A 26,781-nucleotide genomic window follows, 5' to 3' on the forward strand; every position below is an offset into this window, starting at 1 on the left:
CGGAATGCAGATAGCTTAAAAATCCAACCCAAATACCCCCCCAAAAAAGGAAGAGCAAGGGGAAGTGGGAGAGACATGAATAGTATAATTTGGTGTGAGGTTCTTAAATATAGCTAAGATAGAATGACAAATGATATTCTGTAGCATCTCTGCAGAACAACAGCAACTCTGACTACATAGCGCCCCCCCCCCCCAATTACACTGGTCTGCAATTTTTGAGAAGTCGTCTGCTTCAGAGATAAAATGTGCTATTTATTATGTATTTTGATGTGCTGAATTCAAATATGACAATTAAAACAACTGATTGGCTACTGTTTCTAAGATATTTAAGTTTACATTTTATGTCTATGTATATTGTGTAGATAGTAGAGTTTTAATCATAAATTGTAAACCTAGGTCTTTTCATGTGTTTATGGTTGCTTGACATGATAATATTTCACCTGTCCTGTTTATGTAACACTTTAAAAATCAGCAAAAGGGTTATATAAATAAAATTTATTATGAAACAAAAGGCAAAAAACGATTATGTACATAGTTTAGTCCTATTCAGTGCCTACTCGGCGCTTCTTGGCTTGTCTCTTGTATTCATTAAATGGAGCATCTCTTGTCACTGTCCAGCAATAGTCTGCAAGCATTGATGGGCTCCATTTGCCCTGATAGCGTTTCTCCATTGTTGCAATGTCCTGGTGAAATCGCTCGCCGTGCTCGTTGCTCACTGCTCTGCAGTTCGGTGGAAAAAAATCTAGATGAGAGTGCAAAAAATGTATCTTTAGTGACATGTTGCAACCAAGGCTTTTGTATGCCTTGAGGAGGTTTTCCACCAACAACCTGTAGTTGTCTGCCTTGTTGTTTCCGAGAAAATTTATTGTCACTAACTGGAAGGCTTTCCATGCCGTCTTTTCCTTGCCACGCAGTGCATGGTCAAATGCATCATCTCGAAGAAGTTCACGAATCTGAGGACCAACAAAGACACCTTCCTTTATCTTAGCTTCACTTAACCTTGGAAATTTTCCACGGAGGTACTTGAAAGCTGCTTGTGTTTTGTCAATGGCCTTGACAAAGTTCTTCATCAGACCCAGCTTGATGTGTAAGGGTGGTAACAAAATCTTCCTTGATTCAACAAGTGGTGGATGCTGAACACTTTTCCTCCCAGGCTGCAATGACTGTCGGAGTGGCCAGTCTTTCTTGATGTAGTGGGAATCTCTTGCACGACTATCCCATTCGCAGCGAAAACAGCAGTACTTTGTGTACTTAGTCTGCAGACCAAGCAAGAGAGCAACAACCTTCAAATCGCCACGAAGCTGCCACTGATGTTGGTCATAGTTTATGCACCTCAAAAGTTGTTTCATGTTGTCATAGGTTTCCTTCATATGGACTGCATGACCAACTGGAATTGATGGCAAAACATTGCCATTATGCAGTAAAACAGCTTTAAGACTCATCTTCGATGAATCAGTGAACAGTCTCCACTCATCTGGATCGTGAACGATGTTGAGGGCTGCCATCACACCATCGATGTTGTTGCAGGCTACAAGATCACCTTCCATGAAGAATGGGACAAGATCCTTTTGACGGTCATGGAACATGGAAACCCTAACATCACCTGCCAGGAGATTCCACTGCTGTAGTCTGGAGCCCAACAGCTCTGCCTTACTCTTGGGTAGTTCCAAATCCCTGACAAGGTCATTCAGTTCACCTTGTGTTATGAGGTATGGTTCAGAGGAGGAGGATGGGAGAAAATGTGGGTCCTGTGACATTGATGGTTCAGGACCAGAAGTTTCATCCTCTTCCTCTTCCTCATCTGACTCAAGTGAGAATGATTCTGGTACATCAGGAACCGGCAGTCCTTCTCCGTGGGGTACTAGGTGTATAGCTGATGGAATGTTTGGATAATGCACAGTCCACTTTTTCTTCTTTGACACACCTTTCCCAACTGGAGGCACCATGCAGAAGTAACAATTGCTGGTATGATCTGTTGGCTCTCTCCAAATCATTGGCACTGCAAAAGGCCTAGATTTCCTTTTCCTGTTCAACCACTGGCGAAGATTTGTTGCACAAGTGTTGCAGCATATGTGTGGGGCCCACCTCTTGTCCTGATCTCCAATTTTGCAGCCCAAATAAAGGTGATAGGCTTTCTTAATCATAGTGGTTATACTGCGGTTTTGTGATGCAAAAGTCACTTCACCACAAACATAGCAGAAGTTATCTGCACTGTTCACACAAGTACGAGGCATCTCTGCTCGCTTTGGCTAAACAGAAATGTGTCCCTTTGCAAAATCAAACTCTGACAAATAAGAGAGCATGGCACTGTATGATTTCTAGAGCTGATATAGGGCCATTTGTTCAGCAGAGTGATGTAAGCTTCGTTATGATTGCATTATCCATGACTTCTAGGAATAACATGATGCAATTGATATCATATATGACGCAATACCGGCTTCAGATTGCATCATTCATTGTTTTGCCTAAAAAGCAAGTACTGTCCAAACCCAGTCATAGATTTATTCATAGATCCAGTCAAAGATGTATTTTAGTCATTTCTGGTTTAAATTGAGATCCCTTCCCTTTATAACTCACTTATCCTCCACCATTCCCAAGTCAAGGGTCGTATATACTGACCCAATAGCATATCTTGAAAACTAGAGCCAATTTTAAGCATCATTTTCGTTCTCAGTGACCCAGAATTAGTAAAGTTTGACTACATTTATTTCAGAAGCATTTTGGCTGTAGAGCAGTGTTATCTGTCACTTATTTATTTGCTAACATTGTACAGATCAAGCTTTTCTGAGCAACTCTGAGGAAATAGGCATTGTGCCTTTCAACCCTTCAATGTAAGGGAAGTGAATTTCTGAATGTTGTGTCTTACCAATAAAGGCTGGCTGAAACAAAGGTTACCCCCTTGAAATAGATTATAATGCTTTTGGAGGCTATATACTTGCAGCTGCTGCTTTCCAGCCCGGACTCTCATTTCGATTAAAATCAAATAGTTGGTCCAGCAGGGCACTGTTGTATAGTATGTAAATAAATGGGTGCTGTTGTGTCTCTCACTCTTTTTTTTCCCTTTCAAATTTAGATATGCAATTTTCCTGGAGTGTATCAGTGTGTGTTTGAGGCACAAGGCATATGACGCTTAAATGCTTAGCAAAACATTAGAAAGTTTTTCAATGCATTCCCCAGCAACTTCTGTGCATTAACCACCAGTTCCATTAATTATGTTAATAATTGCACTCAGGCGAAAGAAATAAAACAAACCCACATAGCAAGCATTAACAATTTGTCAAGAAAAATTTTGTCTCATAAGATGACAGCCTTACCAACTCAGTGATAGGGGAAAGGTCTCAATGCTAGACAATATGTATTCTCTAATTTTTGTTTCTGCAATTTATTGTATCTTTTTCACAATTTATCCTGCGCCTATATCTTCAGGTATTTGATAATTTTGGTTATTTGGACTATACGAACTGAAGATCTGCTTTTCAATAAATTGGCCTGAATGGCCTATTTCATACACCTTCCTTTATATTAATACATCTGGTCATATGCAGTAGTTTACTTTTTTTGGCTGAAGACTTGGCAGATACAAAATGCAGATGTTGTTCTTGTGACATAATCTGCTATATTAAGATTTTTGGCTATTGGTTGAAAAGTTTAGGACTCAGTTGTTTATTTGCTTATCCAACTATTAGCTTCCTATGTTTACTTTCATAGTTTGAGATTAACAGCATGGTCTTTTTTTCATCATCATGGTTTTTTGATTAATAACACAGTAGAAGATGTTATGCCTGAAAGAGCTCTTATTTGCCAAAATAAAAACATAGTTGTAGCACTTTCCCTTTAAGAAAACCATATCTCCCTCCAGATGTCTGCCTCTCTTTGATACAGAAGGGTACACTAAGTTCCATCTATAAACAGAATCCACTAATTAAGAATAATTGCTTAGGAGATTGGTACAGACTATTCAGAATCAGATGCATGTTCCTCTGAGATATCCATTAGCCTCTAATAAGATAATGTAGATGTGCCAGGCTGTTTCCTGTTTCCTTCTATTGTACCTTTATTGCCATATATGGACCAATGGGATGGGCTGAACAATAAGTGGATGTCCTTTTGCTCCCTGAACAGTTCTCAAAGGAATGTTTGTTATTAGATTGCTTCTTCTGTTTAGTTTCACATCACTATGCTAATAAAGGAAACATAACACTCTGAAGGCTTTTTTACTTCTGCCATTGTAACTAGTTTATTGTTTAATTAAGTCTCTTTATATAGGTAAGGAAACAAAATGCAACATCTCACACTCAAAGATGATCTATGGAAAACTAAACACGTTCCTTTTTGAAAAATGAAGTTTCCATCTACATGTTTTAAATAGTTATAAAGGCGGCATGAATATCATGTTACTATATCTGACTGATTTACAGTTGACTCCTGGTAAATCTGTTGAATTATTCAATTCTATTCAGTGTGATACTATCAGCTAGCATAATAGAAAGCATATGCATAACCAAGGATTTCAGCATAAACTACAAACTTTTTATACATTAGATATACTGTGGTTTGTTTAACCTATCAGATCTTGATTTATTTTGAAAACAGCATTTAAATTTGTCTTAAGCTGCATAATAGCTAAGGGCTTGATCAACACCCTCCCCTGGGATAAGTGAGAAGAAATTACTGAAAGGTTTTTCTTGTGAAATTCCTCCTGATTTGCTCTGTTGTGTAAGGAGGGGTTTGCCTCTCTATGGAGCATACAGATCAGCCCAGCAAAGAAGAGCCAGACTCTCTCCTCAGAAAGGAAGGGTGGCCCAATGGTTAGGGCGCTAGCCTGGGATTTAGGAGTCTCAGGTTCCATTTCCTGCTCTACCACAGGCTTCCTGTGAGATCAGAGGCACTTAGGCTTTGCTGCATTCAGCATTGCAATGCCTGACTGCTTTAGGAGACTGTCTCCTTTTTAAAAGGGATTTAGGCACATAGGCATTGCAACACTGAGCACAGCAGTGCCTAAATACCTTTAAAAATCTGGGACTTTGAGAGAGACTATGTCTCAGCTCCCTGTCTATAAAATAGGAGCAGTAGCACTACCTCTACCTCACAGGGGTGTTGAGAGGACAAATAGATTAAAGACATTGAAGTGCTTATCTACTACAGTAATGGGGGCCTTATAAGTACCTGAGAATTTCAGTGGAAGCTATGGGTAAGGTAGAATCCCAGAATGCTGTTTTTAGAGACCATAGTAGAAACCACTTTTGAAGATAATGTTTTTGGGAAAAGGGGAAACAGAGTAAAGGAGAACAAAGGCCTTGATGTTGTGACTCTGTATATGTTGGCTGTCTTGCTGTGGAGATTGGAGAATGGCAGAAGAAGAGAGAAGAGTGCTGGCTGGTGCTGCATCCCAGCATGGCAGATGGGAGGATGGAGCACAGTCTCCTCCGCTGACCGCTTGCTGTCGACCAGGCCAACTGCCCTGGCTCCCTCACCAAGATCTCTTCCTGACATTGATATGTATGCCAAGTCAATGGCACACACAGTCGCCCATGGCTAGGAAAGGGTTTCGTGAACTGAATTCAGATCTTGTTTAAGTGAAAGTAGCTTCACCAAAGTCAGTAGCATCAAATGATAGTAAAATAAATGGAAGCAAATGAGAGTAAAGTAAATTAGTAAACTCTAAGAGGATCAGCAGATGCTAAGAAAACAAAGTTGCTTTCCAAGACTGATCTTATACAAAATGTATATGAAATTAAAATAATGAGAAAACAGTAAGAAAAACAGGCCCACTCCCTCCTCCCAGTCACGGATATTTTTGTGTATAAGAAAGCAGTAAATTAAAACTACTGTTCAATTATATAAAACGCAAAATGAAATGGAAAAGAGATAGCTACATCTTGTATCTTAACTATAACTGGTAAATATGCTTTTATGCTTTGAATCTATTCTAGCCTTCTCTCTTCATACTTCTGTGGCCTTCTGCTGTATCACTATAGTCAAGCCAATAAAAGATCTATAGAATACAAAAAAGGAAATATATGCTCTGTCAAAGAAGAGTCATTGGTTGGTGCTCAGTATACTGCACAGTATGGACATCTTTTAGCGTTTGAAAAGGCCTTCCATATGATCCCCTTTGTCCTCGCTCTTCCTACGAAGGGGTTCTATTGTGCAGCCCTTAGGCTGCTGAACTCCCATTCATGATAATAGTCTCGTGGAAGTTGATTTTATTTATTGAGTGGATTTTCAGAAGCTCCTAAGTGACTTGGACATTTTTGAAAATCCCACCCATCGTGCATAGGATTGAAGCCAATGGGACCGCCTGCATGAGGGAGGGTTGCAGTCAGGCACTATGGTCACTAATGGCATGCTGCCCATGCAGGAAGTATTCCTTTGGCAGTTGAGTGTTTGTTCGTTTTAATAACAGCAAATGGGCAGTGAGATGGAGCACCTCTCCTTGCAGCTGGTGAAGGTCGTGCTGCCTTTACTATCCTAGAAAACTTTGGTTCAGCCTTAGCTGAGAAAAAGAGAATGTCACTGTGGAACTTCTAAACACCACTGGCTCCTGGGAACCTTCTTCCTCCACATCTGAGATTGATGTCTAATGCCAGACTCAGATACCACAGTAGTAAGGTCTGGATATGAATCCAATGATACTTGCAATCCTTCCTAATAATTTCCTCTACAAACTTTTGGGTATCTTATAAGTGTTGACGCACTCATACTTCACGTAAGTGCTAATGGCCTGTGGAGACCCAGTTTTCGAACCACTGCCATTTTCCTTATTGTACTGTGTTGCCTGTCTGCACATATATAAAGAACAAGACAGTGAATGGAGCTTAAAATCCTGCCTGTTCTGCAGGAGATTTTCTTCCCTGAAGACTAAAATCTAATGAATAGCAGTGAGTTTTTGGAAAGGCAGGAAAAGATTTAATGTTCCAGGAATGTGTAATTTGTATATGAAAACGGCTTATGTATGGACTGTCAATGTTTATGATTATGTGATAATCCATAGTTTGGAGCTATAATATTTGCATGGACATGCACATTAAAAATGTTATGAAAATGCTGATGCATTTTCAAGTCACTAGAAAATGTATTATAGAAAGTATTCCAGCATTGTTTGGGAAATGACTAGATGACGTTATTTTCATTTCTAATTTTTATTTTTCTACAAAATTATTTTTCATAAAAAATAAGCTAACATTCAACTATACAGGTATGTCTCTCTTTAGTAATTCCGGAGAGAGCAATGTAGCTGAGGTTTAAACATTAGTGTCTTGAACTAATGTGTGAATATTTCAACACTAATCCATTGACTTCCATCTGAAACTAGCTTCGCATAAGGCTAGTTGTATGGATAAGTGTTGGAAGAACTGGTCCATGTATTTTTTTTTAATGGAAATCAAAGTATCTAGTCCACCTTTATGGACTAATATGCTGCAATTTTTCATTTTAGACATTAAAGACAAAAAAGGCAAAATGTAATCTGAAATTCTACTTTTTTTCTCCCGCATTTGCACTTCTACATGGTAAGTTTAAAAACTTGCTAGTGGGTACTTTATAATAAGGGAATTGAAAATAAAAGAAAGGCAGTAAAAATCATATGTGTAATATGTTGCCTGCTTAGCTCATCACACAGTTGTATTTCTGCTCTGTCTGAAATATTAGCAAAGGCCACTGCTGTGCACATTTTGATAATGTGTGCTGAACTCTGCATGATTGAGCTAACAGAAATATAGTTGAAAGTATCTGATAGTTTTATAAGCTGTATTTTATTTCTGGAGGCCTCATTTAAAAATAGGTGACCTTGATCTAAAAATCATTGACTAAATAACGACAAAGGGCCTCATTTATCCCTGGTCCAAGTCCCTTGACTTCAGGGTGAATTTGTTCTATGTACCTCCCCAACTTATAAGCACCTGAGTTTTAGGAAGTTGTTGGTGCATGGGATCTGCCTATACTTTCGCTAAATTGCTCTTGGAAATTCAGTGAGATTTTATTTTTGTCCCTTCATTGTGAGATTCTTTAATATCTAACTTCCCCCATATCTTAACTTTCAGTTTTATCTTGATGCCATTGTGACCCATTATTTTGGCTATGAGTAATTTCCTCCAAGACCAGTATTGTTTCACTGATCTCCTGGAAGATGGTCCTCAAAAGCAACATAATCAGCGCTCTTACTGCCTTCCACCAAATCTGTGTGTTTAGTGCAATATACCAATCATTATATTCTCCTCCCCATGCATGTCTAGCTTCATCTGTGTTAACGCTATTCACACATAAGTTACGCAGTTATAGAGTACTTGCAACTACATTTGTTATCCTTAAACGTGCTGTGTCAAAATGTGCACCGCAAGTAGCCTTTCCTGCTATTCCACATATAGTAGAAATATTCCACTTCTGTGTGACTTGCCAGACAGGTAAACACATATGAATTTCGTTTTTATTTCTTATTTTAATTCTTAATGACAACCCATAGACTGACTAGCAGCAACTACCCTTAAAAGCTGTGTTGTCACCATTTTCCCACCTCTGCCACTGATCTGTGCCGCCACGAGCAAGTCACTTCACTTCTGTGGCTTAGTTTCCCCATATCTAAAAAGGAGATAATGATACTCACCCTCCATTGTAAATTGCTTGGTGATCTATGGATGAAAAGCACTATATAAGAGGGAAATATTATTATTCGTTCTCTGCAGCTGCTAAAGATTTCTGGGCTGACACCCTTCTGCATTGAAGCCTTTATACATCTGAGGACATCACTTCATGAAAGCAGGAAATGTCAGGGATGCCTACTGACTATTTGCTGATGGGAAAGGCTAAGATTGCCATGTGGCTCTTCCTCCCTTTACCCCAGTCAGACATGTTGGGGGAGCCTACTGACTCCTTTTGTGGGAGAACTTGAGGAGCCAGCCCTATTGCATTTGCTGACTTCTCATGCTTTTGCCCTCTTAAGAATCCAGTGTTGTGGTTAATGGTTCACATTTTGTTTTTGTTTTTTTTTAAGGTCATGGATATATATGGACTTGGGGCTTTGGTCCATCATTAAGGAAATGAAAATGAACTGTACTCATTCTGATTGCTATAACTCCTAGTGACAAGAGTTCAGCACAGAGTCCATAAAATTATTACGCACCCAACGCCATGACATAAGATAAAAACAAACATCAACTAGTAGTGTTCACAGTCAGCAATAATAGCAACCTGTCACTAGATTTCAAAATCTGTTAAGACTCGGTAAAGGCCAAGCAAATGATTGGCGGAAAAAATGAGCCATACATCATACCCTGAAATCTAATGAGATAAATTAGACATTCAGAGGGAGCACATTTCACTGTTTAGGATGCCACCAAAAATGCTCCTCCTCCAGTTCAAGACTTCGAATCTAGAGACTAGCACAAAGAGGAGCATCTCAGTTATTTTGCTGAGGAATGGAGGGAGGAAAGTAAGTCCCTATTGATATAGGGCTTTAAAAATTGTAACCACCACCTACCCTTGCATTTGAAAGCAGAAGAGAAGCCCACAGAAGAGCACAAGTGTAGTTTACTATTATACCAGCCTGAAATAGCTGAAGCTTCTGAGTGTTCTTCAAGGGAAGCCCCAAGTAAAGTGCATTATATAAAACACTATAATTAATTACACTAATAGATAAACGTGTTGGCAGTCTAAGGGCTTGTTTACACTGTCTTTGGGTCAGTTAATACATGTTCCTGGTATAGACAGTACCCTAACACAAGAGGTCAAGGATTGAATGGCCTAGCGACAATGAACCACAGAGGTGGTTCTTCTGGACCAGAACTGAGGCATTCTGGTGAAGTAGAGTGGGGAGCTTCCACTCCAGCCACTCATTCTGTATCTGTTATGGGGATGAGTTTTCAGGACTGAAACTGGATGATTTGTATTTGCTAAACACACTTTAAAAAAATACACCCCAAATATATTTATAGGATTTGACTTGTGCTGATACAATATATCTTGAAGAACATTTAATCTTTACTTGATTTTTTCCCCCCACACATCAGGATTTCAGCTAATTTGGTTGATCAAAGTTCAGAATTTGGCAGTTTCTAAAACAGAACTTGTGTCTGATTAGCAATAAAACATTCAGTGCTGAAATCTTGGCCCATTGAAATGAATTGGGTCGGGATTTCATCCCAGTGATTGTCAGGTCCATGTTATGGGACACTGGTAAATACTTTTCTTTACAAAGTAAGCACAGAACAGAAAGATTTTCCGCTTTTATGCGTAATATACCAATATATTTTATTTTTTCCCCTCCAGAATAAATCAGCATGCATCTGTAGAGTGAAGCTATCTTTCCAGAAAAAAAAGTTATTTAAATAAGCAGCTGAACTGCACACCACATGCACAGATTAGGAAAAGAAGATTTTCTGTTCTCAATCTGCACAGCAAGAATGTACTGGAAAAAACAGTAGAAAGCAGCAATGAAATAAAGGATTGTTATCTAGTGAATTATCTTCTCATCTTCACACACTCCAGCTCAAGCAGTACCTGCAGGTTTGTCAGCCTCTTCCATTCACAAGTTGAGATATTCATGTCCTGGCCTGGAGTAATGCAACATAGTATTTGTACACCTCATAGCCTTTGAGGTATTAACATGACAACCAGCAGCCGCACGTGTCCAGTACCAACAGTGAACGGACATATGAATCACTATCCAACAGCCCCATATCCATTACTTTTTCCTCCAGTCATCGGTGGACTTTCACTTCCTTCCCTTCATGGACTCCAGGGTAACCCCCCAACTAGGGGATGCAGCACCCCATCACCTGCAAGTAAGTGCCCAGTTATTGATTCTTATGGCTGTTATTTACTACAGTAGAACCTCAGAGTTACGAACATCTCAGGAATGGAGGTGGTTCGTAACTCTGAACAAAACTTTATGGTGGTTCTTTCAAAAATTTACAACTGAACATTGACTTAATACAGCTTTGAAACTTGACTATGCAGAAGTAAAATGCTGCTTTCCCTTTATTTTTTTTCATAGTTTACTTTACAGTACTGTACTGTATTTGTTTTTTTTTTTGTTTCTGTTGCTCCCTGATTGTGTACTTCCAGTTCCAAATGAGATATGTGGTTGACTGTTCAGTTTGTAACTCTGATGTTCATAACTCTGATGCTTTACTGTAATTTCCTTTATTAAAGAATGAACACGTTGATTATTGTAAGGTTAATTACAGCTGTTCATTTGCCACTGGCCTCCCTTTCTTTAAAAACAAATTTATTTTGAAATATAATTTTTATTTTTCTCTGCCTTTTTAAAAAAAAAGATAATAAACATGCAATAGTATGAAATATTCCAGCTATGAAAATCATGAGTGATAAAACCTGCTAGACATTAGGAAATCTTACATTGTTATTCGTTAGTAGCTGTGGCGATACCTTATCATACCACCATAGGTCAGACCAGACATGTGTTTTTAACAAATCACACAGAAAAATAATTTCTTCTCTCATTAGCAAATAGCTATTGCCTATATTAGTACATAATAAATAGTGCTTTTTTGTTTTGCTTCCCTGTTGCTTGCCATACTAAGGTCCCGATTCTGTAGCTGCACATAGAACCCCCACTAGCAGGGCCAGCTCCAGGCACCAGCCGAGCAAGCTGGTGCTTGGGGCGGCAGCTTGTAGGAGGCGGCATTCCGCCCAATCCTAGGGCGGCACGGCCGCTTTTTTTTTTTTTTTTTTTTGTTCCACTCCGGCTGCCCTGTAGGCGGCAGCGGTGTGGAGGATGGGAGCACCCTGCAGCAAGCCTGGCAGGGCAGCCCGCGTCCTTCCCTCCCAGCCGACCGGAGCGGTGTGGAGGCCTCCCGGCAGGGGGCACGGTGGGAGGGGCCGCGTGGCAGCGCTCCGCTGAAGCCCTGGCCGCCCCCCTTCTCTCCCTCCCCCACCCCCCCTAGCCGGGGCACATCTGCAGAGCAGGGAGTCCCTCTGCACCCTGGCTCCGGCTGCACTTTGCTGTTCTGGCTGCCGCGTTTTTTTTTTTTTTTTTTGCTTGGGGCGGCCAGAAAGCCAGAGCCGGCCCTGACCACTAGAATCAGTAGGTATTTTGTTGCTGCACTATTGGGGTCAGCGTATGCATCTGAAACTCATATGCAGTGATATAGTGCTCTGTTGTCTGGTATATCCTCTTTAAAATGCTGCCATTCAATATTACTAAGTGTACTAGCCAAAGTGAGTTGTTTTCAGTGCTTTTTAATGAACACTGCCATGTTTCTTGCTAGGACTTACTTTCAAATGCATTGAAAAGAAGGGCCATGGGTCCAAGTGATATTCTCAATTACACTAGTGTAAACCCAGTATAACACCATTTAAGGAAAGTGAGTTACTCTATATTTTCAGTGGTGTAACAGTGCAGGGTTAGGCCCTACGTGAGGAAAAGCAGTGCATGCTTGGTGGGATATTGGAGGATTATTCTGTTTCATTTCACAGCTCACATTTATTGTACAGATGTTTGTTAAAGGACCTTGCTGTGAATGCTCCATATTAAGAAGTCTCTTGGCTAAACTGAAAGCTACAAAGGGCTTGCAGAGTATTGATATTAGCTACTAAAATATGTGCTGGAGTAAAAAAGCATGCAAAGTTTTGCATTCCAGACAAGGAAGGGGAGCAAAAAGGAAGAGAACCATAAAGACAACGAAGGAAAGCAACATTTTAGCATGAGAGACAGGGAATGAAGAAATTCAAATGCTTGTTAATGCCACTTGCATGTGAAGCCCCTCCTTTATCCACTTACACATTATGGGTGAACTCCTAGCCTTACTGAAATAAATGTGAGTTTTGCTATTAACTTCAAGAGGGGCGTGATTTCCCCATGTGTGTAGACTTACGTGAGACCACATGCAGGCATATTGTTTTCAGGGTCAGACTCTTAATTTCTTCTGTTTTATTGCACTACATGATTTCTTTTATAGGATGTAAAGAAGAAACAGCTACAAGTTAGAAAACGTTTTAAGCATTTAATTTCCCAGTCCTTTTAGAAGTGATCAGAATACTGAACTGAGTTTTTGCTCTGATATTGCAAGAAAGTTCTTCTGTCACATGGACCAGATAGATGATTAGTTCACAGCACCTTTTTGAAGACATATATTGGTAAATATCCAAAATATATAGGACTGTATATGCACAATTGTTCTTCACCATAATCATGTTCTTATTACATTAAGATTGTATTGAAATCAAATCAGTAGGAGTTGTGACTACTCAGCACTTCTAAAAATCAAGCACTCAAAACAAATGGCCAGTTTTGAAAATATGGGAATGTCTCTTTAAGTCTCCACTGTAATGGTCTCATCCTCCAATTTTCAGTATTTTCAAAGGTGTTTGCCTTAATTCAGACACTTTTATCCATATTTACATAGGCAAGTAAAATTAACCTGATTCTTTAGAGGTGCTGAGCACCAACAGTTCCCATGGACTTCACTGACCATAAAAATCTAGTCACTTCAGAGCGTAGCACTAGGTACCTGTGTATGAAAATTATTGCCTCTGTGTGAAATGTTGAGGGGGCTCAATGGGACAAAGATTTCTTGGGGGAAGAGATCCTTGCAAGACAGCTGGCCCTTTTGGTTGATATTTCTCACTTATTTTGTTTTCCGGTCTTATAGACGTGGCAGCCTCTTTTGAATTTAGGCCTTTAGAGTTCTGGTAAGTGATTTATAAATCATTCAGGAGCCCTGAGACGGGACCCTAGTGCATTGACTTTATATCTCAAGAGGCCTGGATTCAGATTCTTGAAAGTAGTCAGAGTGGCCTATCCTAACTAATGTTTCCACTTCACAAAACTACCACGCAGTTTGGTACAGTTTAGCATGGTCAAGAGTCTTTCTATTAAAATGAGAGCCAGAACTGGACACTGGGGGAATACAGTTCTGTAGTGAGAAGCTATATGTAGGGAAACTTGCCCAGTATCTGCCTGAAGCCCTGCACTATATGTGAATGTATCCACAGTGCTATTTATCTTTCAACTGCATGAGTTCAATATTCTATTTTAGATAATAGGAACTCTGTCAGGAATAAAGACCTCTGGTCCCTTTAGTTTTTTTAAAATAATGTAATTTATCAGCTTTTGTTCAGAGCTATCAAAGTTGGTACAGTTTAAGTTGAAAGACTTCATATTATTTTACTGTACTATTTTCTGTTCTGTCTTGACTTCAGACTTTTTCCATTATACCAAGTACCTGTAAATTCAGCCATCTTGTATCTACAGTTGAAACTGACATGTCATAGAAATAAGGGGCTTCATCATCAGCTCCTTCTCCTATTAAAGAGACAAAAGGCTTTTAGACAGATTAATTTTATGGGCATAAGTGGCCTCCAGTAAGAGAACTGTGTTATAGTGAATTAATTTCACTGATGTTGATAATGGTGTTGACTCCTTCACCTCTGACTTGACTTCTGTTTTTAGACTGAGATACATAGTGCAAAATACTTTATAATTATAAGGTTGGTCACAATGCTAAAAAGGTCAGTAACAGAAAAAATATTACCTTTACACATAGGTGAACTGTATGTTAACATTGAATGAATAAAAGAGAGACTGTGGTTAAGAAGATAATTACTTTTATAAGCATGATTGATTCACCTAGTGCTGTACTAACCCTGGGCAGCATAAAGCAGAGATTTTCAGTAGTCCCATTTGGGAGTACTCGGTGTGCACGCTCATGCAATAGCATTCATAATGATGAACCACAAACCTTCTCTACTTTAAAAAAATTAACTGAGATAGTTACAGGATAGTTGGTTTCGTAATGGTATTTCGAGCTTCAGTGGGTCATTTTGTTCTCAGTTCCAGTGGATATGAATCCATGAAAAAATGTGCACTGACAGTACTCTGGACAAAGAAGTTCTTCTTGGGACCTGAGCAGGGACAAAGACAACATGGAAGAAAATGGAGCTCAGAGCCACTTTAATATCTTTTAAGTCAGAGTCATGCACGAGCAACTGTTGGGCTAGTTCTTCGAGTGATGTCCCTATGGGTGCTCCACTTGTTGATGCGGCAGTGCCCCCTGTGCCTGGGACTGGAAATCTTCATTAGCAGTGTCTGTCAGACCTTCCCCCTCTTGCGCTGTGCGCAGGACGTACATGTAGCGCTGTGCAGTCTGACCGCCCCCAGTGTCTTCTCTACCACCTTTTGGAATGGAATGGAATCTGTAGCACAGTAATTAGTATTTTCTTCTTCTTCTCCTTTATAAAAAATATTAATTATTATTTTTATTTTGTCTTTATCTTTACAGTTCTTTCATAGCTTGAGTTTGTTTCCCCCCACTTCCTACCCTTCCCAATTGGGAAGCTTTTCCCTCCACCCTTATGCCCGGATCCCCTGGGTTTAAGAGGTTCATTTCTTGCGGAGCCACCTTCCTGGTAAGAGATGGCCACATGCAGTGTATCGGCTCTCTGGGAGAGGGATACATCCTACAAAAGTGTTCCCACTGCCTCGGCCTGACACCCAGGGCCAGAAAGTACTGGGATATTAGGTTGAAACGTCTCCTTATGGAGAAGTCGCTTTGACTGGCATCAGGCGCAGGCCCAGACTCTTCCCCAGAGAGGCCCTCATGCCAGTGGCAGTGGAGTCATCCCAAAAGCAGGGGGCCCCTGCCCCCTCCGTGACCCCACCCCTGCCCCCCGAGGCCCCATCCCCAGCCAAACCGGAAGAAGGAGCTGCGGATCCTCCACCTGCCCGGGGATGGGGGTCCAAGAGCAGGCCCCGGCCCATGTCTTTGCCCCGTGGGCCCCCTGCCCAGGACAGGAGAGTCTGTGGCTCCCCATAGCTGCCTGCTCAGCTCTTACCACAACCCGACTCCGGTGGGAGGTGTGGGGGGACTGCAGGGCTGGGCCAGGGCCCAGGGCTGCTCTCGACCCCCCCACCCTGGGCAGGTGGAGGACGGTCCATGGCACGGTGCCCCACAGCTGTCTGGGCTCCCTGGCCAGGCTCCAGCTGCTGGCCTGGCCGCTGAGGGCAGGGCCTTGGGGGGGAGGGGGAATTGGGGAGGGCATGGCAAAAAATGGATGGGCCAGGCCCCTGACCCCCTTCCCCCCCCGTTCCGGCGCCCCATCTCACACTCTGCCAGGTCATCTGCCAGTCCTCATTTTTCCTGTCCCCTGAAGAGAAAGTCATTCCTTGCTCATTTGGATGACAAGAAATGGGCTTCCTCCTCACACTTTGAGGCACAGCCCACCAGAACACCATCCCCAGCGAGGTTGGTTACCTCAGCCTCATCTGATGGGATACATAGCTCCAGGGCTCATCCGAGCACCTCCAGTACCAGTTCAAAGAAACAGTCAAAAGACTCTAACTGAGCAGACCTACGTCCCTTGGCACCATTTCCCAGCTCTGAGGACCAAGCTGGGCCACCTTCAGGAGCTACAGCACCAATGCCATTTCTGGCATCAGTGAAACTGTCAACATTGATTAAGACCTCGGCACCAGCAAAATTGTCAGCACCGACCTAGTCTCAGGGACATACACCCTGCCTTCGGTGCCATGTCTGCCTTCAGCGCGGTGTCTTCCATCGACACCGATGAGGCTTTTTCCCCCTCCACATGACTTCAGATACCCGACGGACCTGCTGGTCTCTGACACTCCTGAGTCTCCTCTTCTGCGATGTGACCTCTCCCCGCCACTTTCACCCTTTTCTCCAGACTCACGCCGCTCCTCCCTCTCTCCACCAAGAATGGCACCTCTCTTCCCTAGTGGTGGTGATGAGGAAGATGAGGGCTCTATTGTTCTCTCAACTAGGGGCAATTCCTACCTGCCCATCCTCACTGTACGCAATCTTCTGCTGGTCATCAAGCCTGGCAGGGACCACCATGGATGTAGCCATATGTGCCACTCCCACTAAACTGGCCATATTGGGAAATCTTGTATAGGGGGCAGTTCAGGAACCCTACCAGGGAGCTTCGACGGATACCTACACCTTTCCCTTTTCTACCCGTTTCTCGCCCCCAGGAAGTCAAACCACAGCTGGCATTAACTGAACAGGAGGAGGAAGAGTCTCCACCAACTTTATATTTTTCATCCTCATCTCCTGATGATGCCCCGACCCCCTACATTTCCCGATGACTTCAGACACTTTCAGGAGTTATTCTGCTGGGTTACAGAATCTTTCGAAATCCTGTTGAAGAAAGCTAAAAACCAGCAGCATAAACTGCTGGATATACTGCACATATCCTCTTCTGCCAAGATCGCATTGCCAATCAATGAGGCTCTTCTTGACCCCACAAAGGTGCTGTGGCAGTCCCTGGCATCTATCCCTCCAACCTGCAAACATGCCAACAGAAAATATTATGTTCCAGCGAAGAATGAGGATTCTTATTTTCACACCCCACCCCAAATTCTCTAGTGGTCAGTGCGGTGCAAGAGAGAGACCGTCAGTTCCAATCCTATTCTAATAAACCAGACAGAGATTGGAAACATCTGGACCTATTTGGATGCAAGGCATATTCATCAGCCACGCTCCAATTTAGGATTTCAAACTATGCAGCCCTCATGGCAAAGTATAACTATGTAAAAAGCAACAAAGAGTCCTGTGGCAGACGTGACGAAGTGGATTTTCACCCACAAAAGCTTATACTCCGATAGGTCTGTTAGTCTATAAGGTGCCACAGGACTCTTTGTTGCTTTTTAAAGATCCAGACTAACACGGCTACCCCTCTGATATATAACTATGTAAACTACTCCAAATTGGAGGAACTCTGTCATGATCTACTGGAGACCAAGAAGGAGCAATTCCAAGCCTTCAATTCCACAGCCTTCTAACCTGTACAAGCCTCACTAGACTCCACAGACGCTGCTGCTCGATCCATTGTGACTGCTGTGGTCAAGAGGCATGCATTGTGGCTCCACTCTTGGGTTTTCCTAAGGAGGTACAAACCACAGTAGAGGACTTACTGTTTGAAGGCCAGAAACTTTTCTTGGAGCTCATGGATAATTCTCTGCACTCCCTTAAAGATTACCTGAGTTTCCTCAGGATATACACGCCGGCACCAAAGAGATGATTGGGGAAGTACCAAGTCCCCTTACGATTCAGTACACAACAATACATTCCTCAATGGCACTATGACATCCAGCACCGACGACGAAGGCCTCCTAATAAATGTAGACAGTCCACTCCTCAGGGGTCTACCTCTCACATATCACCACCAAAGCAACAATTTTGATGGTGCGGCCGAGGCCCTGAGAAGCACCCCTCTTTTCCAGGCATGCTCACCATCTTCCATATTCCATCTGTTTGATGACCGACTGGCTCCATTCCTATCATCTTGGGAGTCTCATCACCTCGGACAAGTAGGTCCTAGAGATAATCAGGGAAGGATACTCCATCCCCTACCTATCTATCCTGCTACTCCCCCCTCCTCATCCCTTTTCAGGGACCTCTCTCATGATTCCATTCTATGGGGAGGAAATAAAACATCTTCTGCAATTGGGAGCCATAAAACAAGTCCCTTCCCTCCACAGGGGACAGAGCTTCTACTCCTACTATTTACTGATTCAGAAAAAGTCCGGCGGCTGGCGTCCCCTCATGGACCTTCACAACCTAAACAAATTTGTCAAACTGCAATGCTTCAAGATGGTTACCCTCTCCACTATTATCCCAGCAATGGAACAGGGGGACTGGTTCTCAGCCCTCGACCTCCAAGATGCATACTTTCATTTTTCCATACACCCTGCACACAGATGATTCCTCCGATTTGTTGTGGGCACAGACTACTGCCAGTACAAAGTACTTCCCTTTGGACTATCTACAGTGCCTCGGGTGTTCTCCAATTCCTCATGGTAATCATTGCCTATCTGCGGAAACAAGGAATCATCATTTTTCCATACTTGGACAACTGTCTTCTCAAGGCCCCATCGGAACACTATGCTGCCTGTTTCTGTTGCGGTCTGAATTAGAACTCACATTTTTTAAAATAACTTTCTATTTTTATATTATCAGAAAACTACATAAAAGCCAAAGAGATCAGTTGTTGCCAATACATATTTGTACCAGAGTTGAAAGGGAAAATTCTTTTTTAATATAATATTTAGTGGAATGGCAGCATCAATAGCAACGTCTTCACAATGCAGTCTGAATACAAATACCACTAAACTGTTATGAAGTACTTGTGCATCTTATGGGATTTTTAATTGAGTTTTAAATACCTCCACACAGAAAAAACGGCCTGAATTAAATCTAAATGAGGGCTAGATGCACAAACAAATGGAGCCCACTTTAAAAAAAAAAATCCCCTAACTTCGGACAGTCCGCTTTCTCCTGAGATGGCCTCTTGTCATCCTCCTAATGAAGCAGCCCACAGAGCAGTTAGCTATTAACAATCATATGATGATCCACCTGTTATTCTCCCTGTGACTTACTGCTCCAATCTGGTCCTCAAACCCCTGACCATAAGACTTGGATCCCAAGGATCCTGCCTTTATTTGTTCCAGGAATGTATAGGGAGGGATTGGGAGATGTGAACATATCATTATAAAGGGCTTTGACAGAAAGTCAATAAGGTGAATAACTGATCCACTTATTAGATAATCATAACCATTTTACATGGAGAATCTATGGGGTGGCAAGAATAGAGTTAAGGTAATTTAACCGCACATTTCCATACTTTCCAGTGTTTGCTGTTTTAAAAGTGTAATCTTAAAATAGAATGTCCCATCTATTCTGTTCTGTATAGGTCTTTTGGACATGTGTAGATGTCTGGAAAATAAAATCATTCAAGAATGTGGGAGAGGCAGGGAATAGAATCCACTCTGACAATGCTATGGGAACCCTTATCTAGCCACTAAATATAGTAATACTGTGGTTTTGAAATAGTACTTTTGAGATACTCGGGCGAGGCAGATTGTTGTTTTAAAACATTATGTTCTATTAGGATTGTTTTCTCTTACATTATTGCTGGCTATTTACAACCTGGACTCCAGCTCAAAGGGTTTTTTTTGTTTTTTTGGGGGGGAATAAATATGGACTGACTGATATCATTAAACTAATACAGTAGAATGCAGTATTTTTAGTGTATTACAACACAGTTTCCCCAGCTCCACCCCTTGTAGGCATTCATTTACTTTTCCAGTTCACTTGTTAATCATTGTATTGACATAAAAAGTCCTCCCAAAAGCACTCTTTGGTAGATTGCATTAAATATGAATAGCGGATATTCATTACGATGTGTTACCCCCAAGAGAGCGCTAAACTATCCGCATTACTCAGGAACAGGCAAATACAGGCAAATTCTTCAGCTATTCAAATAGTTCAGTGTCTCTCTGTATCTCTAATAAAACAAGAATATATCTCTATTCCCTTAATTACTTAGAAGGTCAAGGACTCTCAGTTCCCACTCTACCTTACAGTGCTACAAGAGGGGAATGTTTCCATTGGTGGTTGAATCACAGTAAATATATGATGGATTTTTTCACTCAGCGTACTTATAGTTTTCAACAGCTGTGCATTAGTCTAATAATATTGCTATATCTGTATCGAATTAGGGAAAAATCCGATCTGAATTAAAACTTTAAAGGACTTCATCTGTTTGTTTTTCAATAGTTATAGCTTTCTGAGTAGTCTGCTTTTCACCTTTATTGCCTCCTCTTTCTTTAAATCCCATCTCACACTGAAGGCTTGACATCTACTCATTACCATTTGCACACCTCTGCAATTGCCAGCTGTTTTCAGACATCACCTTTTATCATCACCTGTGCTGATGTTATTTTTAAACATAGTTCTTATATTCAGAAGGTGGGATAGGCAAAATTTAAATATTAATTTCTTTACGTACAGGCAATATGGTATCATGCTAGCAATATCCTGCTAATGACATCAGCCCTAACCTTAAAAAACTCTTTGCTTTTGGAACAAGCTGCATAGCTCAGCAGTTTGAGCATTGGCCTGCTAAAGCCAGGGTTGCAAGTTCAATCCTTTAGGGGGCCATTTAGGGATCTGGGGCAAAACAACAACAACGCAAAAAACTGTCAGAGACTGTACTTGGTCCTGCTAGTGAAAGCAGGGGGCTGGACTTGATGACCTCAAAAGGTCCCTTCCAGTTCTATGAGATAGGTATATCTCCATATATCAATTCTTCCTGGATTCATGTAGTCTGAGACTTCTAAAACAATCACTGTTGGATTCACAAAACTATTTAATATGTTCTGTGATGGTTTCATGGTAGGAACTATCTTAACTCAAGAACAATTTTAAAGTACAGTTTATAAATTTTGGAACTCTGTTATGGTATTGTCATCTCCTAATGTGGTCTATGAAGCATAATACTTTTAAATGTGTTCCCCCTAAAAGTTAAACTACTCAATAATAGCTCTTACCTCAGACTTAATGCCCATGACTCTTTGTAACTCCACCCTATCAGAGTGATTCCTGGGAATCCCATAGGTGTAAGCCACTTAAGAAACTAGCAACAAGCTTTCCTGGACTTAGAGAATCAATTCTGCAGGTAGAGGGACAGAGTAGACCTGCTTTCAGGTAAGGACAAATTTTTAGAAATTCTCTAAGCCTGTTAGCATACAGACAGATGAATCATACTGATTCTAGTACTTATCCCCATAAGTTCTCTTCCCAGTGCTCATGGACTTGCTAAAGTATACAAGTGGTAGGTATCATTAGTTCTAGTACATAATTGTTTGCCCACTCGTGGATCTTGAAACAAGGAAATTCTGTAACAAAACATTAGTTAAAAAGAATCTATAATTGAAACTAACAACCTACCTCTTTTCCTACCCTCCTCTCGAAATAAAATATAAAATTCAACAACGCTAGATGTTAGGAAGTCTGAAATAAATAGTTAAGGGATCTCTCTACTCCTCTGTTACTGCAGAGATCTCCATCACTCACTATTACCCCAGCTAACTTACCCCACTTTAACTGGGCCTTTTATTTGGTTCTTTGAAAGAAATATTCGGTTGATGTAAACTGCTGATTTTATATAAATATGTTGTAAATCTTTCAAAAGGAATATAATCCCCAGGCCATGCGGCGGTAAGTTTGTCAGAATTCTCTAAGTTTTCTCACAGTATGATGTGTTGTTGGAATAGAAGAATATCTTTCTGGCTCAAATTGTAATGATGGAGCTATGTATTGTTATGAAGCATGTTGGTCATGTGGTGCTGTACACTTCTGAAAGTGGACATAAAGCTTGCAAGTTTGTATTCTTCAAGTGCTGGTTCCTATGTGTATTCCACACATGGGTACAAATGCGCACCATGAGTCCAAATCTGGAAGTGCTTCAGAGCAGGGTCTGTTGGCCTGCACATGTGCAGTAGCTCTCCTCATGCTCCCGACCAAGGGTATAAGAGGCAGTGAGGGTTGATGCCTCTCCAGTTCCTTCTTACCACAACGTGGCCTGAGTCGGAATGGTGTCCTCTTTCATTCTGTTGTTTAACCAGTGAAGAAAGAAAATGTTTGTAAATAGTTATATATTTTAGCTTAATAGTTAGTAGTTAAAGTTTATAGTTAGCATAGGTATTTCTTTTCCACCAGTTGGGGAGCCTCTTCCCAGCTCTGGGACTATGCCCGAGTCCTGGGATTCAAGAATTGTGTCTCTTGCCCTTGCTCTTTCTCCATCAGTGACGAACGTCAATGGTGCCTGTACTAGGTCTGGGCGAGGCACATATCTCTGCAACGTGCAGTATCTGTGGCTCCTTCTCACCCGAAACTCAAGAAGCCCAGGAGCTTTGCCTACGAAAGCACCTGATGGAGAAGATTATGAGGTCCCTGTCCGATCTGGGCCAGAGAAACCACCTCTCTGTATATTGGCCTCAATTGACCAGCAGTACCCCTCCAAGTACGTGCTTTGAAGCCTTCAGGATCTAAGCCCAAGGTCTTTTCTTCTAGGGCTCCCCATGAGAGTAGTGGGCACTCTCATGGTATCAAGGACAGATCCCCTTCAAGGACTGTCCATAAGAAGCACGCTTCCTCCCTGAGCCTGTCCACGTTCGGTGAGATGTCATGCATGGAACTGGCTCCATTGAAGACCCCCAGGTTGGAGGGCAAAGCACGTAAAAAGAAAATCCACTGGTTCTATCAGTCACCTTGGTACCAAAGTGTAAGGATAGATGTTCACTGGTTCTGTGTACAAGTGCCGCCTCATTTATCTAAAGACCATCCAGCTGCCACAGGTGCACCAAGTCCTTCAGACTTGACTGCTGGAACCTCTTGATCACCAGGGTGCATGGAGACATACGTAACACCAGAGGATATATTCTTTCTTTATCCACAGTCTCCACTTCTCTCCAGTCCTGCCCTGCTGAGGGATGTTCTTAATTCGGCGGAAGAGCCTATATCACTATCCCAGGAACAGACCCATCTCCAGCCATCCGGCAGGAGTGCCCTGGTACCGATAGCACTGCCGCTACTGATGGAACAGTTCTCAGACATGGATGAGTCAGAGGAGATAGCCACGCCAGTATTTCCATGGAGACACTTGAGCCCCATCAGACAGTCGACTGCTTATGCTCACCATTCCTGTGGGTATGACCTCCCCCCAGAGACCACTAGTAGCAATTCTCTTGGGGTCCCGCACAATTAATTAACCCCTCTTTCTGGCCTTATTGGTATCCATATAGCAGGTGTCTGTGCTGTTCTCAGGAGTCAGACCACTCCTCCCTCTCTTTCTCTCTCTTTCTCTCTCTCTCTCCAGCCTGTTCCATCGGTGTATGAGAAAGGAGAGCCGGAATCGGATCTGCAGGTACCAACAGTTCTGATGGGTGCCTCTTCATCATCCCTGGATGAAGCAGTCATTCTTTCTTCATCTTCTCCACCAGATGACCACCCCAGTATCATCTGCCTCACCACCACCCTTCCTGGTCCCTCTTCAGGGACCACTCTCACAAGGTGATACTTCAACAGGAAGTAGAATCTCTTTTACACCGAGAGGCTATAGAGTGTGTCCTGCCTCCTTACCATGGGAGGAGGTTCTACTCCCCATATTTCCTAATTCCCAAAAAAACACAGAGGGTGGAGACCCATCCTGGACATGTGGCAACTCAAGATCGTTCTTCAAAAGCTGAAATTCCAGCGAGCTCAGCGCCGTCAAGGCAGACCTTCCTTAAACAGAAATTCACAAAGAAGAAGATTTCTCTTGGACTACACCCCAAATTTCTCTCCAAGATTGTCTGAGTTCGACATCAATCAGACAGTACACTTACCTATATTTTTTCCAAAACCCCGTGTTTCCTCTGATGACCAGAGAATATATTCTCTCGCTGTCCACTGTGCCCTTGTGTTCTATCTATAAAGAACCAAATCCATAAGGAAATCACTGAGACTTTTTATCACCATTGCAGAGAAAGCGCCTGGGTAAGCCAAATCCTCTGAGAGAATTTCTAAGTGGGTTTCAGGATGCATCTTGAGATAGCTATAATTCCTCCCCCTGGTGGTGTCACAGCTCACTCCATGTGAGCACAACTGCCTTCACAGCATTCTGGTCAAATGTCCCACTGCAGGACATCTGCAGGGCAAGCCGCATGTTTGCAACACACTACGCTCTAGTTCATGCCTCGGCTGCAAATGCAGCGGTGAGATTGGCAGTAGTGCAAGCATCTTTGCTACTGGCTTCCTTGTACCCATCCCCAGTCTGACGCTGCTTGCCAATCACCCACATGTGGAATACAAATAGGGTTCATTTTTCTGTGAGTGCTGAAGATTACTTAGTGTAAGTGGAGATTCTTCGAGATACGTGATCACTATCTGTATATCGCTACCCACTCTCCATCCCCTCTGCTTTGGATCCTGTTGTATTTGTGGTAAACAGAGGAACTACAGAGGCATCAACCTGCACTGCCTGTTATACTCTGGATTGGAATCATGAGGAGAGGTACTGTGCATATGTGGGCCAATGGATGCTGCAGTGAAGAATTTCTGGACTTGGGTGCATGGCGCACATATGTGCCGATGTGTGAAATACAGATTGGGACCACACATCTTGAAGAACCTCTAGCTGCAGTAAGTACCGATAACCTCCACTTTTGAGCTGTATGTCTAGCAACTAACATGAGCCGATTTTTTTTTTTGAGTGACTAATATATGGACTGATCTTACAGAGGATGCACTCAGGCACATTCCTGTGATTATATGGAGCTCCATTGTAGAATTCTGGAAAGAAAATAACTTTGGGACACAGAAGTGTGAGTTTTTGGGGGGAGTTGTTAGTGGAACGACCTTGATAACTTTCATTCTTTACTATTTTTATGTTTTTGGGTGTGTGTTACGTTCTGAACAGCATGTGACATTTAATCTGAAAGCTTTTTCAGATTAGTATATCCCACTTTTTTATTAAGAGAGCTTTAACTTTTTCCTCAGCTGGGGATTACTGTCCCCTTTCTCCTATTTTGGGAATACTGGGAATAATTCTTGCGTTACATATGCTTAATTATTTTCAGCTATGTTAAAGACAGCAGATTTCCAATTTAAAATGATAAATACCCATCCAAACTGTTGAGTCCTGAAAGGGCATGGAATCCATTTTCCTTTTCTTTGTCCTTGAGTACTGTTTCCCTTTCTTACTGCCTAGAATAGGCTTACATCAGTAATATTCATAAATGATTTACAAAAGTAATTCCTGTGTAATAGCTTGGGACTTCAAGATTTTATGGTGCTGCCAGATGTGCTATCAAACAAAATTATCTGGTTCAAAAAACTTGATAAATCTAGTCAGAATAAATTCCCTGAAGCAAACACACACTCCCACCCTCCCTCAAGAAAAGTAAGTATAGCCCATAAAATTGTTAGGTTCTCTTTTGCCACATGTATGAAATTAGACTTAACGTTGTGTGTGAATAATATTGATGCTTTATGTTTGAAAAAAGAAACAAACAGTAAGGTCTTGCCTTTATTAAGTACCCCTTTCCCTCTGTGACACCACACATGGTAAGAGTAGATTTCAGAGTTTTAAACTTCACTCATGGGACAACCGCTGTGTAGTCTAAATATTACACTCTTAATATATTGTATGACTCCTGAACATTATAGACCAGGTTTTCAAAAAAAAGGCTCAGCATGTTGGCTGCTGCTCAAGAAGAGGTTGGCTTATAGTTGGAATTTAAAAGGAAGTCAAGGGGAGGTGCAAGCAAAAATACATGTAGAAACAAGGGTACAATTTGTCCTTTTGGTATTCTGCAATAATGAAATGTAATCGAGTAAGTCTAGCCTTTGCTCTAAATTTCCTGAGTTTTGTCTGTTTAAGTTGGAGTTAAGACTTAATTTTAGCAAAGTTTTACGTATATACATTCCTTTTCTAAAATGTCTGGAATGCAAGAAGACGACAATAGAAAATCCATCTTCAAAGAGGGGGAGGGATAGCTCAGTGGTTTGAGCATTGGCCTGCTAAACCCAGGGGTTGTGAGTTCAATCCTTGAGGGGGGCCACTTAGGGATCTGGGGCAAAATCAGTACTTGGTCCTGATAGTGAAGGCAAGGGGCTGGACTCGATGACCTTTCAAGGTCCCTTCCAGTTCTAGGAGATGGGATATCTCCATTAATTTAAAATTTTAATTTAAAGGAAGGGAAATTAACTTGAAACATTCATGATATTGTCTTTCCATGTAAATATGTGTTTAGGGCAGAATTCTGACCTCAAACATACATGCACAACTCTCATAGGAGTTCTGGAGCCTGTTTTGAGGGCAGAATTTGGCCCTTAGACAGTTTTATATATGTGCATTATTTCCTGAAGTGTCTTTCACTGCTTCTTAGAAAGTAAAGCCCTGATCCTGCAACTGGATCTCTGCGGGCACTTAAGTGTATATACAATTTATACTTAAATGTAATACTTAGATCCTTCT

At 41.7% G+C, this 26,781-nt stretch overlaps 1 protein-coding gene across 5 annotated transcripts in view; it reads left to right on the forward strand.

Annotated features, from left to right (window-relative positions):
* RARB (retinoic acid receptor beta) overlaps positions 1 to 26,781 on the forward strand; it is a 485,822-nt gene that overhangs the window by 184,097 nt on the left and 274,944 nt on the right. For all 5 annotated transcript variants that reach the window (XM_065583499.1, XM_065583500.1, XM_042840255.2 and 2 more), the window contains one exon: positions 10,264 to 10,778. In XM_065583499.1, coding sequence (XP_065439571.1) covers positions 10,601 to 10,778 — 178 coding nt within the window. In that variant the 5' untranslated portion in view covers positions 10,264 to 10,600. The remainder of the gene's footprint in view (positions 1 to 10,263; positions 10,779 to 26,781) is intronic.

Source organism: Chrysemys picta, chromosome 2 (assembly GCF_011386835.1).
Source record: "Chrysemys picta bellii isolate R12L10 chromosome 2, ASM1138683v2, whole genome shotgun sequence".
Classification (NCBI taxonomy): domain Eukaryota; kingdom Metazoa; phylum Chordata; order Testudines; family Emydidae; genus Chrysemys; species Chrysemys picta.